Raw genomic sequence first — 17,189 nt, 5'->3', positions numbered from 1 at the left:
GAGCTATATTTTCAGATATAGGGTGTTTCTTTCTGTGATATCGTGTTTTTACATATTGCTGTTTTATTCCTGAGATACAATAATTGTGTAAGTAATCACTGTATTTGTAAACAATTTAATAATTCATCATCTGTAAAAGTTTTATTTAATTACTTTTTTTTTTTCTGTACCCATACCCCTGTAAATAACAATGGAATTCAAATTAAAGATCGAATAGTAGCAGGGAAAATAGCTAAAATAGTTGCTATTATTGGAAGGTCAGGATTTCCAAAATTTTGAAACATTGTTTGACAGTCAAGGGAAACATTGTTTGGCCTCAGTTTGAAATAGGTCCTCTGTGTACTTCCTCGGCAATGAGAACTGTATAGCAATTTCAGCTTTAAAATCTTGTGAGAAAGAGGGCCTGCTGACTTACACTTTGTAGTGTTATATGGAGCTCCATGTCACAGGACCTGACCGCAGATTCTCTCTTCCTGAAAGATTAGCTGGGACGCCACACAGCTTAGCCAGCCATTTTACTAAACACAGTATTGTCCCAAGCACATTGCACAGTGAGATGTGTCGGGCACATGTTGTTTAGGATTTGTTTTCAGTAAGTGGAGTAAGTGCTATCTTACCCTTACTTGTAAAGTCTGTACTTATTGTTCCATTCTGATTTTTATTCCCTAATTTTGGAGTTTAAAAAAATACTTCTCTACATAATTTTCTTTCTGCACTGACAGCTGTTCTGTTTATCAGAAGAAACTTGTGTATAGTACTCCTACTAGTTTATTCTGGCATACAGTAATGTTTATTTAAGTAAATTGTGTTTGTTCAGGTCAAACATTTCTTCACATTAAGTTTAGGAGTGGAGTTATTAGTTACCTTACATAGCTTTGAGGAAAATAATTTGTAGGTATAGTGCTCCAGAGGCAGGATGCTCCACAGTTCATTGTGACTTTGTCTGAAGGTGTTGAGTGTGGTATTCACAATTCCTTATGTTCCATCATGTACCTTTACACATCTTTAGCTTGAGCTCTTGCTAGTTTTTAAGTGAATCATATCAAGAATGAATTGTCTCTTCTTTCTGTGTTAAGTTTTCTTTAAGAGTTTTTTTCCCGTACAGTTTAATACCAACGGATGCGCTGAGCATTTTAGTTTTCTAACTATTTATTGTCTGGCTCCCCTAAAGGGCAGCTTGAAGGAAGACTTTGACCTCCTGACACTGAAGCCCATGCATAGTTTCTCATGGAAAAATCAAGTAGAGTCTCACTCAGAATCTATTTTCTTGAAATTTACACTTGGTCTGCAAATGCTGATTTATCCACTTTCTGGTATGTTAGAAGCAGTGAATTGAGTAGAAGTGGGTGAAACGGACTGTAACAGATAGATATGCTTATAAAGTGAGAAATAACTAACCATAAAGAAGATGTCATGAAAACCTTCAAAATATGGTATCATTATGTTAAAAAGTGAACATATAGTTAAAATGGCATACAGTGGTGTCTCCTGGGAACATTGGACAGAATAGTAGGACAGGTATTCATCATATTTTGGATACTTCTTTATATTCTACTCCATAAACAAAAAATACATAATGAGAAGAATGTAACCAGTTTCAGTTTGTATGTGCTTGGAATTTTCTTCTGTCCATAGAATCTAGCTGTTATAAAATATAAAAACTAAATAATGCAACTTAAGATCCATGCAAGCCCTTTCTACCCTTTGGCTTCACAGCTTTGCTTAGTGAGTTAAGATGCACTTAAAAACTTCAGCTCTAGTTTTAATGTTAGAAATACATTGTTTTTAGACTTTGTGATTTAAAAAAAAATGTTTATGTAGAGTATAACTAAACTTGGCTTTTCTCTTAATTTTGGTAAAAATCTTAATTTCTTAAAATGCATCTTTATTTAAATATTTTTTAAAAAAACAAATTTCTTTTTCTCTCTCCGTCTCCCAACTTCCCCCCACCTTATCTTCCTCTTTCTTTTCTCATCCCTTCTGTTCCTTTCTCCCCCTCCTCTTTCCCTTCCTCCCTCTCTTCCAGGTTCGAATGGCTCTAAAAAAGGCTGAAAAAGAATTTGAACTCAGAAGCAGCTGGTCTGTTCCAGATGCACTTCAAAAATGGCTTCAGTTAACACATGAAGTAGAAGTACAGTACTACAATATTAAAAGACAAAATGCTGAAATGCAATTAGCTATTGCTAAGGATGAGGTACTCTATTATATTTCGAAACTTAATAAATTTTTGAAGCGATTAACCAATTGGGATACAAAGATCTGAATAAAAATTTTATTATTGTAGCTTCTTTTTGTGAATTGGAACTTACTTCGTAAATTGACTCTCGTAGTCATAGGCCGTAGAGTAAAATTAGTTTATTTAGACAAGTATATATACCTTTCAGAATGACCTTAGTGTCATTTAAAAATCATCCCTGTTATCATTATCATAAATGTTTTATACAGAGCTTTTCTCCTCTAGGTTGCTGCTTCATATCTGATTCAGGTTAGTAGTTACTAGAAATTAATGTCTGACTCTTATTAAATTGTGTGAAATGAGATTAAGTTTTAATCTGATTTCCAGCAAAAAAAAAAAAAAAAAAAAAAAAAAAACCTCAGTTCACTCACTAACACTTCATTGCAGTAGGATATGATTAATGTTATTTTGTTAGTTAATGGAAGATTGAGGTCTTTCTGAACCATCAAAATAAGAGAAAAATTCTCCAGAACAAAGTTTTGAATTTTGTTGATTGGCTTAGGAAAGCATGCTTTCTTCCTCATCTGTTTTCTTTTTTTGGAAATTAGGGCTTTATTTTGGCTAATATAATTCTCTACTGATTTTCTGATTATTAATATATTCAGAACAAACTTCATTAATATGTGTGTATTTTTTTTTCCAAACCTACCCTTATTTTTTCTCTCCTTGGGTTTCTAGGCAGAGAAAATTAAAAAGAAAAGAAGCACAGTCTTTGGGACTCTGCATGTTGCACATAGCTCCTCCCTTGATGAGGTAGATCACAAAATTCTGGAAGCAAAGTAAGAATGTTATTTTAGCTATGTGTTTATCTGTATTATGTTGAAATGTGTAATTTACAAAGAGTTCATATATTACTTTATCAGTTAAGCTTTTGTAATTCCATAATCTATACTAATTTTAAAGAGGAGTGATTCCTTCTTGCAATTAGTTTATTGCCTCCGTATGTTCACGTAGTTACCTGTTTTAGTGCCATATTGAAGATTCTTTGACGCAACAAGTAATTCCTACCTTGGCTTTTTTAGGAAAGCACTCTCTGAACTGACAACTTGTTTACGAGAACGACTTTTTCGCTGGCAGCAGATTGAGAAGATCTGTGGCTTTCAGATAGCCCACAACTCGGGACTCCCCAGCTTGACCTCTTCCCTATATTCTGATCACAGTTGGGTGGTGATGCCCAGAGTCTCCATTCCACCCTATCCAATTGCTGGAGGAGTTGATGATTTAGATGAAGATACGCCCCCAATAGTGTCACAGTTCCCTGGTAAGTTGGGAGTCCAAAAAACAGAGTTGGTACAGTTTTTAAGGTAACTTTCTACCTTGCCTTTTATGAATCATTGACTTTGAAATCTATGATAAAAATTTTGCTCTTTCTTCTTTTTGTCTTTTTTCCTTTTGTGGTTAATAATTTGTCTTTACCATGTGAGAGAATAATATATCAGGTGTGTGTCTCTATACATACAAACACACACACATATAGTCATGCTTCCTACCTGCTAAATATTGTAGGAACAAAGTGCTGAACTTTGAGGGTAAATATCCTTTCAAATGGCAGCTTAATCTATAGTAGAAAGTAAAAATTAGGAGAAGATCTTGGTGCCACTGACTAACCAACTGTGTGACTTTGTGTCAGTCTTTTATTTGAAATTGAGTTGCCATTCCCAATAGGCATGGTGTTTTGTTTTGTTTTGTTTTGTTTTGCTTTTCCAGTTCTGTCCTCTTATTGAAAGACCATTATCTTGCTGTATTTTAACTCATGAAACTGTGCTTATGTTTACAAAAACATTTTTTCATTGCTAGAAAGTGGAGCTCCTCCCAAAGGTAGTTTTAACAGGTATACAAATTTCATATATAGCCTTGTTATGCTGTATTCTTTGAGTTTTTACGTTGTAAGGAATACATTTTGGTAGGAAGGTAAAATTTAAGTGTTTTAGATTTTAATTATTTTTAGAATTTATTAGTATTTGGACTTTTTGCAAAATTATAGACAGTTTGAATTTAAAATGGTATATTCTTATATTAGAAATTCTTTGAAAAACTTTTCATCTTTGTTATTGCCTGACTGATGCACTTTCCCAATCTGTGTGACCTTTTTGAAACTGTAGGTACAACAAGATTCCAAAGAATGAAAAGCAGAGTTTAATCTTTGATGGGTTGAAAACTTAGAGATTTTAGTTTTAAGACAAATCGTGATATATAAACATTTTCCAGTTTGAATGTTTTTAATCCAATTGTTACCTTTTTCCTGACATTATGATTGACAAAGGGTTCTAATTATTAGAACAGTTTCATGAAGTAAAGCCCTAAATTTGCAAATAAATAGTAAATGACTATGCCCTTGTGTTCATTTCTGTGGCCTTAATTTTCTGGTTTAAGGACAGACAGATGATGCACGTCAGTTGGGTAGGCACACTAAACTTTTAAAACAGTAGGGAAGAAAGGAGATTATAAATGCAGTGAATCCTGGAATGTGTGACTTTACTCATCTTACTTGTCCTATGATGCAAAATAGTTACAGATGCAAAGTTATATGTAGATCTGGGCCAGGTCTGCTGTTCGAATGTTGTCAGCTTGTGTTTATTTGAATTATATGCCCTTAAGCTTGCCAGATGCAACACTGATTCATAAGTGTATGGGTTTGTTTGAAAACTGTAACTTTTTATAGTCACGGTTCCTCCTTAGAATTCATAATTATTCTGTATCAGAAGTATGCATAATAATGTATTCCCTAAAGTTAACTAGTTTTTTTTCCTGTTGCTGCCTTTTTTTTTTTTTTTTTAAGTTCTTGATAGGGCAAAATGTCTATGTGTCAATAATTATCTTAAGTTTTCAGTGATTGTGATATACAGAGGAATTTGAAATGTGAAAGCAGTATAGGAGTTGATTTTAAATTTAGTATGATGATTTAGAAATTCAGTGATGAAATTTGTTATCTGAAAAATAACTGCTGCCAAAGATTACAATTTGAGAGCTCTGCCTCCACCCAGTGGCGTAACAGTGATACTCCACTCTGCTTAGTATGAAAGCATGATTTCTAGACCTGATAAATAAGAAACTCTTGGCAGTTGGACTAGAGTCTAGGGTAGGATAAAGGCCTCTTTATTAATCTTGCCTCTGAGAAGTTTTAAATTTGTACCATGGGTATGTGTGAATTGTGTAAGTGTGGAATAGTGACAAGGAAACATGCCCTTGGTATGGTAAGAGGAAAGTAAAAGATTGTAAAACTATATACAGAGTAATATTGTCTGTATTTAATGATGTGTAAAGAAAAAGGACAGACAAAATATTATCAAAGGTTAGCTCTTTGTGGTAGAAGAGATGATAGTTTTTTCCTATTGCTTTTATAGTATGTGCTAAATATTCATAGTGGGAATGTGGTAGAAATTTATTTAAAATTCCTTATTACAGGGACGCCTGGGTGGCTCAATGCTTGACTGTCTGCCTTTGGTTCAAGTTGTAATCCCAGGGTCCTGGGATCGAGTCCCGCATCAGGCTTCGTACAAGAAGCCTGTTTCTCCCTCTGCCTATGTCAGTGCCTCTCTCTGGGCTCTCGTGGATAAATAAAATCTTTAAAATAAAATAAAATTCCTTATTATAAATTCCTTCAGGTGTACTTAAAAGCACTGAAAATAAAATGTTCACCTATTACAAAGATAAACAAATTTTAACATTTTGCTCTATTCATCCCTTTTTCTGACATAAACTGTTATACATATAGCTAAACCACATGGCATCCCTCTTCTACTCTTCTGAAGTTGTATATCACTCTAAAGCCTGTTGTACTTATTTACTTGCAGATGTATCTATAAACAATAGACATAATTGTTTAAAAATTTACATTACTGTTATCAAATTGTAGGTAATGTTTTACAACTCTTTTTGCTTGCAAGTATATTAAATTTTCTGTGTTCATATACAGCTTCATTAAATTCACTGTAATGGTTTAGTATGAGTTAACCACAGTGTATCTATTTATTCATTATAATAATAAACTAGTTTATTAATCCATTTTTCTATTGAAAGAGGTTCTTTGTACTTTTTGTGCCTTTACAGACAGTACTGCAGTGAGCGTCCTTATCTTACCTTTATCTCTTTATGCATAATTTTTGAGAGTTTCTCTGGGTGGACACCTAGAAAATGGTGTTGGGAGGGCAGCTGTTACTGGTGATTGCAGGGTGCTCTCAAAAGGGTTCTGTCCCCCATACACCCACCATTGGTAGGAGTGCTTATCTGTCCGTATCCTCACCAGTACTTGGAATGATCTTATTTATTTGTTTTGTCATTTGAATGGGTGTGATATGATACCATAGGGTTATTAAAATTTTTGTTTCCTTGATGATACTGAGACTGAGTTCCAGTTCATCTACTGGTGTTTGTCATTCAGATTTCTTTCTCTCTGAGTTGCTTGTTCCTACTGTGGAATCTCTCGCAAGATTCCTTACTGATCTGAGAGAGTTTTAAAAATATTTTCTGGTTATTTGATGCTTGCAGATAGCTTTTACCAGGCTTTGACTTCTTTTTTTACTGAACTATGTTATTTGTTTTCTTTTTTAATCATACGGGTTTTTGAAAAAACATTTCTAATGACAAATTTATGGATCTGACTTTTGTTTTTTATGTATTTTTCAGAAGATGATAGATTGTTGTTTGCTCTCCTAAAAGCATTTTAGATTTGCTTTAATCCCTTAGTCTTTTAATCTACCTGGAAGTTATTTTTGTTCCTGTTGTGAGATAGGACTCTAAATATATCTCCTGATGTATGGATAAGCAGTTGTCCCAGCCTCATTCCCGCTCTGTCCCTGCCGGTTTGTAATCCCCTGTCTCTACATTGGTGCACAGGTGCTTCCAGGCACTCTGTCCTGTTCCATTGGTTCCATTCTGCTTTAGTTGCTATTTATAGTTTTGTTGTAACTGTTGAGGTTTGAAAGGCCTAAATCTTCCTTATTATTCAAATTCAGAATTGCTATTCTTGGCCAATTAGAATTTTAGGATTAGTTTATGAAATTCCATGAGAAGCTCCATTGAGTTTTTACTGGAATTTCTTTGAATTTATTCATGTTTTTGGGAAGCATTATTATTCATCAATTTCATTTATTGGGATCTGCTTCTATGTCTTTAAGTAACATTTAAAATTTTCTTTGTACTGGGACACCTGGGTGGCTCAGTGGTTGTGCATCTGCCTTTGGCTCAGGGCATGATCGAGTCCCACATCAGGCTCCCTGCATGGAGCCTGCTTCTCCCCCTGCCTCTGTCTCTGCCTCTTTCTCTGTGTCTCTCATGAATAAATAAATAAAATCTTAAAAAAAATTTTTTTTCTTTGTTCAATTCTTGCACATTTTTTTTAAAAAAGATAAATTTCTGGATACCGCATAGGATTGTTTCTGTAGTTAACATGTTAACTTTCTTAAAAAAAATTATCCTTCAAATTGCTTTGTTGCCAATGTAAAGGGAACTGCTATTGACTTTTCTAAGCTGATCTTACATGTAGAAATACTGAATTCTTGTAAGAATCTTTTGGATTTGTGTGTGTGTGTGTGTGTGTGTTTGTGTGTGTAATAATAAAAAGTTGTTTTTCCTTTTCAGTCCGTATGCCTCCCCCTATCTTTTTTCTGGGCTAATAAGACTTCCAGTAAAATATTGAGTAAAGGTGGTGATTGCAGGCAATAACAATTGCTATTAAAGAGAATGCTCCCAATATTTCACCATGAAATATATATATTTTTGTGTTTTTGGTAGATTGCTTTTAAGTTAAGGAAATTAATTTTATTCCTATTCTACTAAGAATGATTTTTCTTTTAAATCAGTGGCTGCTAAAATTTTGCCAAACTCTTTCCTGCCTAATTTGAGGAGATCACTTATATTATTTGTCTTTATTTTGTTGTATAAAAGCAGGCCAGTGTGTGAATGTGTTTAGAGAAGTCAAGGGAAGGACACAGTAATAATCAATGTCAGGTGCTGGTCAAATGTCAGGGAAGGAATCAGCTATCTGTTGAATTTAGCAACAAGGAAGTAGATTGTGACTTTGTTGAGAACAGTTGCAACACTATGTGAGCACTTTACACTTTTCTTTGATGAATGAGTTAAGATGAAGTAGTGGAGAAAGTAACAGATAAAATTCTTCATAAAAGGGAAGAGAGGTAACAGTCTGAGGCTAGAAGAGGGTTTTTTGTTGCTGCTGCTGTTTATTCATTTGTTTTTTAGGTTTATTGTTTCAGCATTGATTTTTAAATGCTGTTGGGAAATAGAAGATGAACATAAAGGCAACAGAAGGGCTGATCAGTAGAGTAAGGTGCTTGAGCTTGGGGTAGAGAGTGGAACAGACAAGTGGAAGGAGCAGAATGTGTGAACTAGAAAGGTAGAAACGTGGTCAGAATCTCAGTTGTGTGTCTTGATTTATAATATCAAAAATGGAGCAATGCTGAATGACAGCAAGAGAAAGTTTTAGAGTGAGTGGAGGCATAGATGCCTCAAGAAGAGGGGAAACCATGATTGGTTAAGGTGTTGGAAGGTCTTATTTGTAAAAGAGATTGCTCAAGTTTGATGATCGGTTGGGTGGATTGGATGGGGAATGCCTGGGAAGTGACAGGTGGAGTAGAGGTGGCAATTTCACATGCTTAATAGCGTGAACTTCAAAAGGAATACATTTTTATAAAAGGGTGTAGGAATGAGGGTTTACAGAATGTTAGGGAGTGAGAAGGATCCTAAGAGTTTTACCAGACGAGTGGTTTCAGCCTGCAAAGGCTGTTCTAACTTAGGAGAGCTGTTTCAACAAAGTCAGGGAAATGTAGTGTAGGGGATATGAAGCATGTAGGGGAAGTTTTCTACCTGCATGGGTCTAGGCTGAGAGTGGCAGCAGAAACAAGTTGATCTAAGGCTTCTGGTTAGTTCCATAGTAATCCACATTCAGGAAACAAGTTTTAGTCTGACCTCTGCCTAACTGGCTCCGAGACAGTATTTAAATAACTTGATTTAAAACTTCTTAGAAGAAGGCAAACCATAAGTTTGCCTCATAAACAGTGAGGGCTGATGGATGGAGGGAGGTGGGTGGGGGATGGACTAACTGGGTGATGGGGATTAAGGAGGGCACTTGTGATGAGCACAGGGTGTTATATGTAAGTGATGCATCACTAAATTCTACTCCTGAAACCAGTACTATGTGTTAACTAGTTAGAAATTTAAATTAAATTTAAAATTTTAATTAAAACTTGAAATAGAAGAAAAATAAAACTTCAAGTTCAGACAAGTCATGTTATCTCAAGAGATATCACCTATTATTGAAAAATTCTACCTTTTTTTTTTTTACACTGATAGTTTTCTTAACAGTAAAATTCATAAAAGGTTTTGCTAAGTACAGATTCCTTAAAACTATGGTATAATGATTTTTGAATTTAAAGATTTATCATCCTGGGTAAATTTTCAAGCCTGTGTGGTTGGTAATGTCACATTTTACGTTAGGGCCTCATGGGTTTATATTCTCTTCTGTTTATTTTCTAGCCCTGTTTTCATTTTTATCCCATTTTAATTTTGTATTTCTTCACTTTCCTGGGAAGCAGTCCTGGTGACGGAGGACGGTGACGATGGTGGGGTGACTGTGGTGCGGGCGGGTTGGTGTGAGGAAGGGCAGGTCGCCGGCCTGTGTGTCTGCGCTGGGCCGAGGCGGCATTGGTCTCATAGCATGTGTGTGTGTTTCTGCTTGGTTCCAGGGACCATGGCCAAGCCCGCGGGGTCACTAGCCAGAAGCAGCAGCCTGTGCCGCTCCCGTCGCAGCATCGTGCCGGCCTCGCCGCAGTGCCCGCGCGCCCAGCTTCCTCCGCACGCGCCCCACCAGGCCCACGCTCGGCACCCCCAGCACCCGCAGCACCCGCAGCACTCCCTGCCTTCCCCTGACCCCGACATCCTCTCAGTGTCAAGTTGTCCTGTCCTTTATCGAAACGAGGAGGAGGAGGAGGCCATTTACTTCTCTGCTGAAAAGCAATGGTATTGGCAGCGAACCACCTGCAGTCTCTGTTGGGCTGGGTGGGTGGGAGGGGGGCCCGGGGTGGGGAGGAGCGCCACAGTGGATTCGTTTTCTGTTGCTGCATAACCAGTTACCACAAACTTAGTGGCTTCAAGCGACATCCCCTTACTAGCTCTCATTCTGTTTGCACAAGTCCAAGCTTGATGTGGCTGGGTTTTCTGCACAGGGTCTCACAAGGCTAGCCTCAAGGTGTTTGCGAGGCTTGTTCTTCTCTGGAGCGTGAGGGCCACTTCAAACCTCATTCGATTCTGTTCCTGTGGTTATAGCACTGAGGTCGCGGTTTCCATGTTTGCTCTCAGCCGGGGGCTGCTCCCAGTTCTTAGCAGCTGCACAAGAGGCCCCATCTTCAAAGCCCCCTGCAGAAACTGGCCTTCCGTCAAGTCCCTTTTTTCATTGGAACCTCTGACTTGCTGTGTCTCTAATCTCTGGGCCCAATTTAAAAGGCTCATTTGGACAATGCTCTCTATTAAGATAGACTAGTTTGGGGCCCTAATGACATCTGTAGAATCCCTCCATAGCAGCAGCTCTGTTAGCGCCCGATGGAGTAACTGGGAGAGGAAATGTGTGTCCATTGAGGCTAGAAGTTTAGGGACCATCTTAGAGTTCTGTCCACCACGGGCACTGGTAGATACTTGGACGAATAGCTGCTTTGAGACCACTGCACACAATTGACTCCAGTCTCAGAACGCACACTTGTCTTACAAACAGTTTTATATGTAAAATACAAAGGCAGGAACTTAAATATACTTGAACACAAAGATACATTAAATATGACTGAGTTTTTAAAATACTTGTTGCCACTTAATGATTTTTTTCTGTTATGTGCTAGTACTTGCTGTGCTAGCAAACAGAAAATATCAAATGCCGAAGGTGTAAGAAAATGTAAGAATTTGTATAAAATGGGTATAGCAGCACTGTGTCCTAGTCCAGCTTGCAGAGCACCGTGCTCCAGGAGACCCTTTGCAGCTGAGGATCCCTCCTTCCAAACCACATTCCTTGTTAGGAGCAGTGTGATAGTACGTGACAGGGAACCCGATGCTGGTTTCTGACTTTGCTCACCCTTAGCAGCCCTGGAGCCCTGAGGTCTTACTGTCCTCACACGAGAACAAAACCAGAGGGAACGGGCTGGGTGCTCTCAGTGACCTTTTGTGTCTCTTCTCTATCATATGATTCTTCAGTGGGCATCACCATCAGATAATAATTTTCATACATAATTGTTTTATTTCCTAGTGAAAGTAGATTTTTATGCATAGCCAAGATCATTATGGCGTATTCCTGAGGAGATAATCCAAAGTTTGTGTCCTCATTACGGTTGGAGAATTTGAGGCAGCTTTGCTCAGGGAGCACTTTCTGAGTAGATTTTTTGTACAACAGTTGCAATATAACTATAGTCCCCTGCAAGATGGTTTTAGTGATGGAACTAATTTTGTGTGGCTCATGGAAATAGGAAGACTCTAGAACTTTGCTGTCCAATAGAATTTTTGCATTTATGGAAACCTTTAGTCATCATTTCAAATAATAGTGTCAGAAATTCACAACTAGCCCATAAATATGAGAATTTACATTCAGAAGACTTTTCCTCCTCTTCATTTAGTCTTTTATGTGATAAACCACTAGAATCCTTACAAAATAGTAATAACATTTACTATTTACTGATCTTTTATGTTCTATGCATTATGTACATGTGATCATTTCAATCGTACCTTGGGTTGAGTCTTGTTATATAGGCATTAAACCGACATGAATTCACCTATACCTCGCAGTAAGAAAAAATGAAAAGCATAAATAATATACATAATTAACTTCAGCATTCTAAAGGGTATATACTCTAGAAAAAGTGGGACATTTTAAAGAGTCTGAGATTGATTATACTATACCTGAATTCCACATCTAACTGATTATGCAGAAGAAGCAACACTTCAGATTATTATTTGTTTTGGAATTAGGATGTTAGAATGTGGAGTAGTTTTAGAGATTACTCAGATTCTCTTACTTTGACAGGGAAATTGAGACCTGATTAATTTAAGTGATTTGCTCAAAGTTGTGCAGCTGCTTGAGGGCAGGACCAGGACAGGAATCTAGGTCTCCTAATTTAGATCATTTTTTTTTCACATTATTATTTAGATTTTAGAGACTAGTTTTTGAAATATTTTTTAACCTAGTTTAGAATTTCACACACAAAGCATTCAAACCACATAGCAGAGTAGAAAGTAAATTTATAAAATTGTAACCAAATCAGCATCTGGCTCTGGAAGCCAGATATATGCTGTATACTTAATGGATATCCACTCCAAAAAGAAGCTAACAGACCCAGTGACCCATTTCTGAGTCATTTCTTATCTGAACTTCCTCTTGCCCTCTGTTAGCACTCCCCGTTATCATATTGTAAAAGCACTTGAAAATTATGCAGCACATGTAACTGTATTATATGAAAGCATCATTTAAGTCTTTATTTGCCCAGGGGATTTTGTACCTTCTGAGAGCTTGTAGTGTAGTAGAAACAATCTGCACAAAGGTGTGCGAGTGAAGTACATAGGAATGATTAAAAACATTGAGCAATGAAGATACAGATCTAAAATGCGATATTAACACGAAATACATGTCAGAAGTAATATCACTGTGGGAATAATGACAGTAATCACAGGTCATCCAGGGTGACAGAGCATGTAGTTCATTTATTCTATAAATATGAACTTAGTTCCCTGCTGTATGCTGTGCACTTGCTAATAACTTGAGCTGCCAGGACAAGTGAGACAAGGTTCTGGCCTCGTGCTAGCTGGTGGATTATGATCGTATGTGTCCTTGCATTTCTATTCTGTCTTCAGCTCTCTTCCTTCTCCCACCTTATTTCTTCAGCTGGTTGCTTTTTACCTTGACTCTACTATTTATTTCTTAATCATTTCTCTCATAGAGTGAACAATATTTGTATCCCATGTGGTACATACAAAAATAAGACATGATCCCTATGATCCAAGATCTTTTCTCTTTTTCTTTTCTTTCATCTGTTTCTCCCTCATTCACTTATTTATCACATATTTATTAAATACCCACTGTGAGCGCACCACTCACTCTTCTAGTGCAGAGAATACAGAATTTAGTAAGACTCCCTGTCCTCATTAAGTCTTCTGGCTTCTGGAGACACTGACCCTGAAGAGTTAATGTAAAATATCGTTTTAGGTAGTGGGATGTTATGGAGTGCTAAATAAAGTCAGGTAAAAGGAGAATACTGTTATGGATAGAGTGGCTGAGGAGGCATCCCTGGAGAGGCACAGTTGAGCAGTGTGACCTGAATGACATGGGGAAGTAAGCCATGTAGAGATGGAGGGAAAGAAAATAGGCGGAGGGAAAGGCAAGTGCGAGAGCCCCAGGGAGTCACAGGACCGGCATGTCGGGAGGAGGAGGCCATAGGCCATAGTGTAATGAGACAGAAAATGGTGGGGTGGGGCCTGCAGCTGGAGCCTCATCCTACTGGGCTTTGTGGACTTTGGATTTTAGCCTCACTACGGGAGGAAACATTGGAAAGTTTTGAGCAAGTAAATGATGCGCTCTGAGTTTTTAAAAACCCCTTTGCATCCTTGTAGAGAAGTAACTAGGAGACAGGAACATGAAGGGAAGCAGGGAGATCAGTTAGGAAGCCCTGGAAATCATTGAGGTGACTGCTTGGTATTTTAAGAAGGACGGTAGCAGTGGGGGAGTGACAAGTGTTGGATTCGAGGGATATTGTGCCTGAATGGCTGATAGCATCTACTGTGTGTCGGCCTTATGGTTGTGAACTTTATTTTTCTTATCCTTTTTATTTCTCTTCTCTCTTTATTGTGGAGAAAGGTGGGGGGATCGCTAAAGAATAAACCTATGAGAATTTGTTGAATGTCTACTTTTTTAAGAACAGCGTTACGTTGCTGACTTCACCTCCCATCTCTCCCCCTCCCCCACCCCACTCACATGTACCTCAGCTTCCTTCCTCTGTTTCTAAACTTGGGAGAACTTATATTTTAGCTTAATGTACTCCTTCCTTCCTTAGGAAGTTAAATTTCATCAATTTAATAACTAAAGAAATAAAGGGAGTGAATGATTAAAGTTCACCTTTTAAAATACATAATGTCAACTATGTGATTTAGAAAGAAAAATACTCAGTATTGAAAGAAACACCCAAATAGCTGAGATAAAAAAAAAAATCTGTAAACCTGAAACATTTTCATTTCTCTGACAAGTGAAGAAAGGTGTACTTGGGTTATGTTTCTTAGGTTGCAAGATTTCATTATTATAGTTTATGCTAAATATTAAACATTGAGTTTTGATATGCCATTTAAAAGTTTTCTAATTTTGTCTGAATGTGTGTAGAATTTTACTATTTTTCCCTTTTACATTTTGATAGATTAAAAAAATGGTTTTTAGTTAGAATTGGTTAGCATATCTGCCAGTCGTCTTAGAAAATATCGATTTAAAATTTTACCTTTGTCTCTGTCTCATCCAGGGAAGTGCCAGACACAGCCTCAGAATGTGACTCCTTAAATTCTTCCATTGGAAGGAAACAGTCTCCTCCTTTGAGCCTTGAGATATACCAAACATTGTCTCCTCGAAAGATCTCGAGAGATGAGCTCTCCCTAGAGGATTCGTCCCGAGGAGATTCACCCATAACTGCAGATATCTCGCGGGGTTCTCCTGATTGTGTAGGTCTGACAGAAACGAAGAGTATGATCTTCAGTCCTGCCAGCAAAGTGTACAATGGCATCTTGGAGAAATCCTGTAGCATGAACCAGCTTTCTAGTGGCATCCCGGTGCCTAAACCTCGCCACACATCCTGCTCCTCGGCCGGCAACGACAGTAAAGCAGTTCAGGAAGCCCCACACGTCACCAGGATAAGCAGCATCCCGCATGATCTTTGTCATAATGGAGAGAAAAGCAAAAAGCCATCAAAAATTAAAAGCCTTTTTAAGAAGAAATCTAAGTGAACTGGCTGACTTGATGGAATTCATTCAAGTGGCATCTTTAAACTTTAATCTCCCATCCTCCAATTTCCCTTTTTTGTTTTAATTTTAGGAATGTAACTCCATTGGGGCTTTCCAGACTGGAAGCCATAGTGGAATGTCCTAAGGGCAACTGTCTACTGTCTGCTTATTTAAATGACTATATAATCAATTCGTCAAGCCAGTTATTGCTGAAAAATCATTAAGTGATGAGACAGTTTACAGTCATTTCTGCCTATTTATTTCTGCTTTGTTACTCGTGATGTATATACAACATTTTGTTGAAAGCCACTATGGACTTACAAGCTTTAATGGACTAGTAAGCCAGCATGGGCTTGCAAAAATTTCTTGTTTACCACACCATCTTCTTATCTTTCCACAGAGCTATTTACATCCTGGACTAAATGACTTAAAGTAAAATTAATTGCACTACCGTTTTCCAGACTGGAAAAAAAAATCTCTGCAAGTGAAACTGTATAGAGTTTATAAAATGACTATGGATAGGGGACTGTTTTCACTTTTAGATCAAATGGGTTTTTAAGTAGAACCTAGGGTTTCTAATTGACTTGATTTCTGGAAATGAAAACCCACGCTTTTATTATGGGAAGCTTCTTTAAATGCATTTAATATTATAAAGTTCCAAGTCCTGCTGTAAAGATCATGTTGTTTCGTTTTTCCCAGGGCTTTCACTGTGATTTACTGCATTGCAGGCTGTATGATAAAATATAAATAATTTAAGGAGAGAAGGCTCTTGATTCCTTACGCACGTGGAAGAGTTAAAACTTGATCGAAGGACTTACATTCACAAGCTTAACCTGAGGTCGGGGACGTGGGGATTCAGGCACTTGTTTACAGACTTTGAATAACAGCAAAGAAGTTATGGTTTGTGAAGAATTTGTACTGTGGAAAAGATAATAAATTGGAGACATTATTGTGTGGGACTGTGTTGATTTTTGTTGATGACACTCCACTAAAAACACTATACATTTTCTGGAGAGCTGAGTAAGCTGTTCTATTGCTTAATTGCACTATAAGAAATAGTGATGTTTTGGAAGTTGTCAACAAATTTCTTTCCATTTTATATTGTTTGTCATATTTTTATGTAGTTTGAAATGTTTAAATGTTCTAATATCAAGATTAACAAATATAAATTTATGGTGCATTTAGATTGTGTTGTATTAATTTGTAAAGCCTGGGGTTCCTTAAACCGCTAGGTTATAAGGGTAGCTTTAACTGTGAAGATTGTCACATAGAGCGCCAAAGTACATTAACACGGGGAGTTTTTGCCTAAACTACTAAAAATTCAGTCGTAAGTGCTCTGGTTAATGCAGTGTGGATGGACATCTGGGTGAACAGTGGATACATACATACGTATTAGCTAGAGTGGTTTTTCAGCAGTATGGCTAAAATCCGTAATGTCCAACCGTGTCCTGCTTAGATGAAAATGCTGATTGGTAGGAAGTTTATTTTGAGGTATGCTTCAAAGAAATATTTTTGTGAAGAATATGAACCATTTCCTGAAGTCTTCTGAAAATTGTGGTGGTTTATTCTCTTTAGTACTGTTGTTAAAAACCGAAGGTCTTGAATGATACTTATATACACAGATATTTATATATTTAAGAGACAGTGCTATAAAGGCAGACGTTGATTAACTGAAGCACACATAGTGTTTTGGACTAATCAGAAGGTAAGATTATCCGAAAGGTCAGGAGTTGAGGAATAATGGCACTGAAGCTGTTTGGGGAAGTGGCGGGGGAGGGTGGTCATGTGCCTAAAGCATTGAAAAGCATTCTGGAAAGTTTCTTCAGGGTGAAGGTAATATCTTTATCTTCTTTCTCCTTCTTACAACCAGACAGTTCTTTCCTTTGGAAATTGCAGAAAGGGTGAGAACCGTGTAGTTCCATAGGTAGGAGAGGTAAAAGCTGCTGGGGCAGGGAGTGGGGTGAGAAGAGGAATGGCCCTACGCCACCCC

The 17,189-nt window shown here is 37.3% G+C and overlaps 1 protein-coding gene across 5 annotated transcripts in view; it reads left to right on the top strand.

Annotated features, from left to right (window-relative positions):
* The window catches only part of STIM2 (stromal interaction molecule 2), a 140,867-nt gene extending 124,484 nt beyond the window's left edge, over positions 1-16,383 (top strand). For 4 of the 5 annotated variants that reach the window (XM_077880409.1, XM_077880413.1, XM_077880402.1 and 1 more), the window contains exons 8-13: positions 2,027-2,194; positions 2,462-2,485; positions 2,915-3,015; positions 3,259-3,497; positions 9,937-10,210; positions 14,725-16,383. In XM_077880409.1, coding sequence (XP_077736535.1) covers positions 2,027-2,194; positions 2,462-2,485; positions 2,915-3,015; positions 3,259-3,497; positions 9,937-10,210; positions 14,725-15,202 — 1,284 coding nt within the window. In that variant the 3' untranslated portion in view covers positions 15,203-16,383. The remainder of the gene's footprint in view (positions 1-2,026; positions 2,195-2,461; positions 2,486-2,914; positions 3,016-3,258; positions 3,498-9,936; positions 10,211-14,724) is intronic. The other variant, XM_077880403.1, reaches the window with a different exon arrangement.
* Positions 16,384-17,189: the final 806 nt, after the last annotated feature.

The sequence above is a fragment of the Canis aureus genome, chromosome 2 (genome assembly GCF_053574225.1).
Source record: "Canis aureus isolate CA01 chromosome 2, VMU_Caureus_v.1.0, whole genome shotgun sequence".
Taxonomy (NCBI): domain Eukaryota; kingdom Metazoa; phylum Chordata; class Mammalia; order Carnivora; family Canidae; genus Canis; species Canis aureus.
This window is presented reverse-complemented; position numbering and strand designations above follow the sequence as displayed.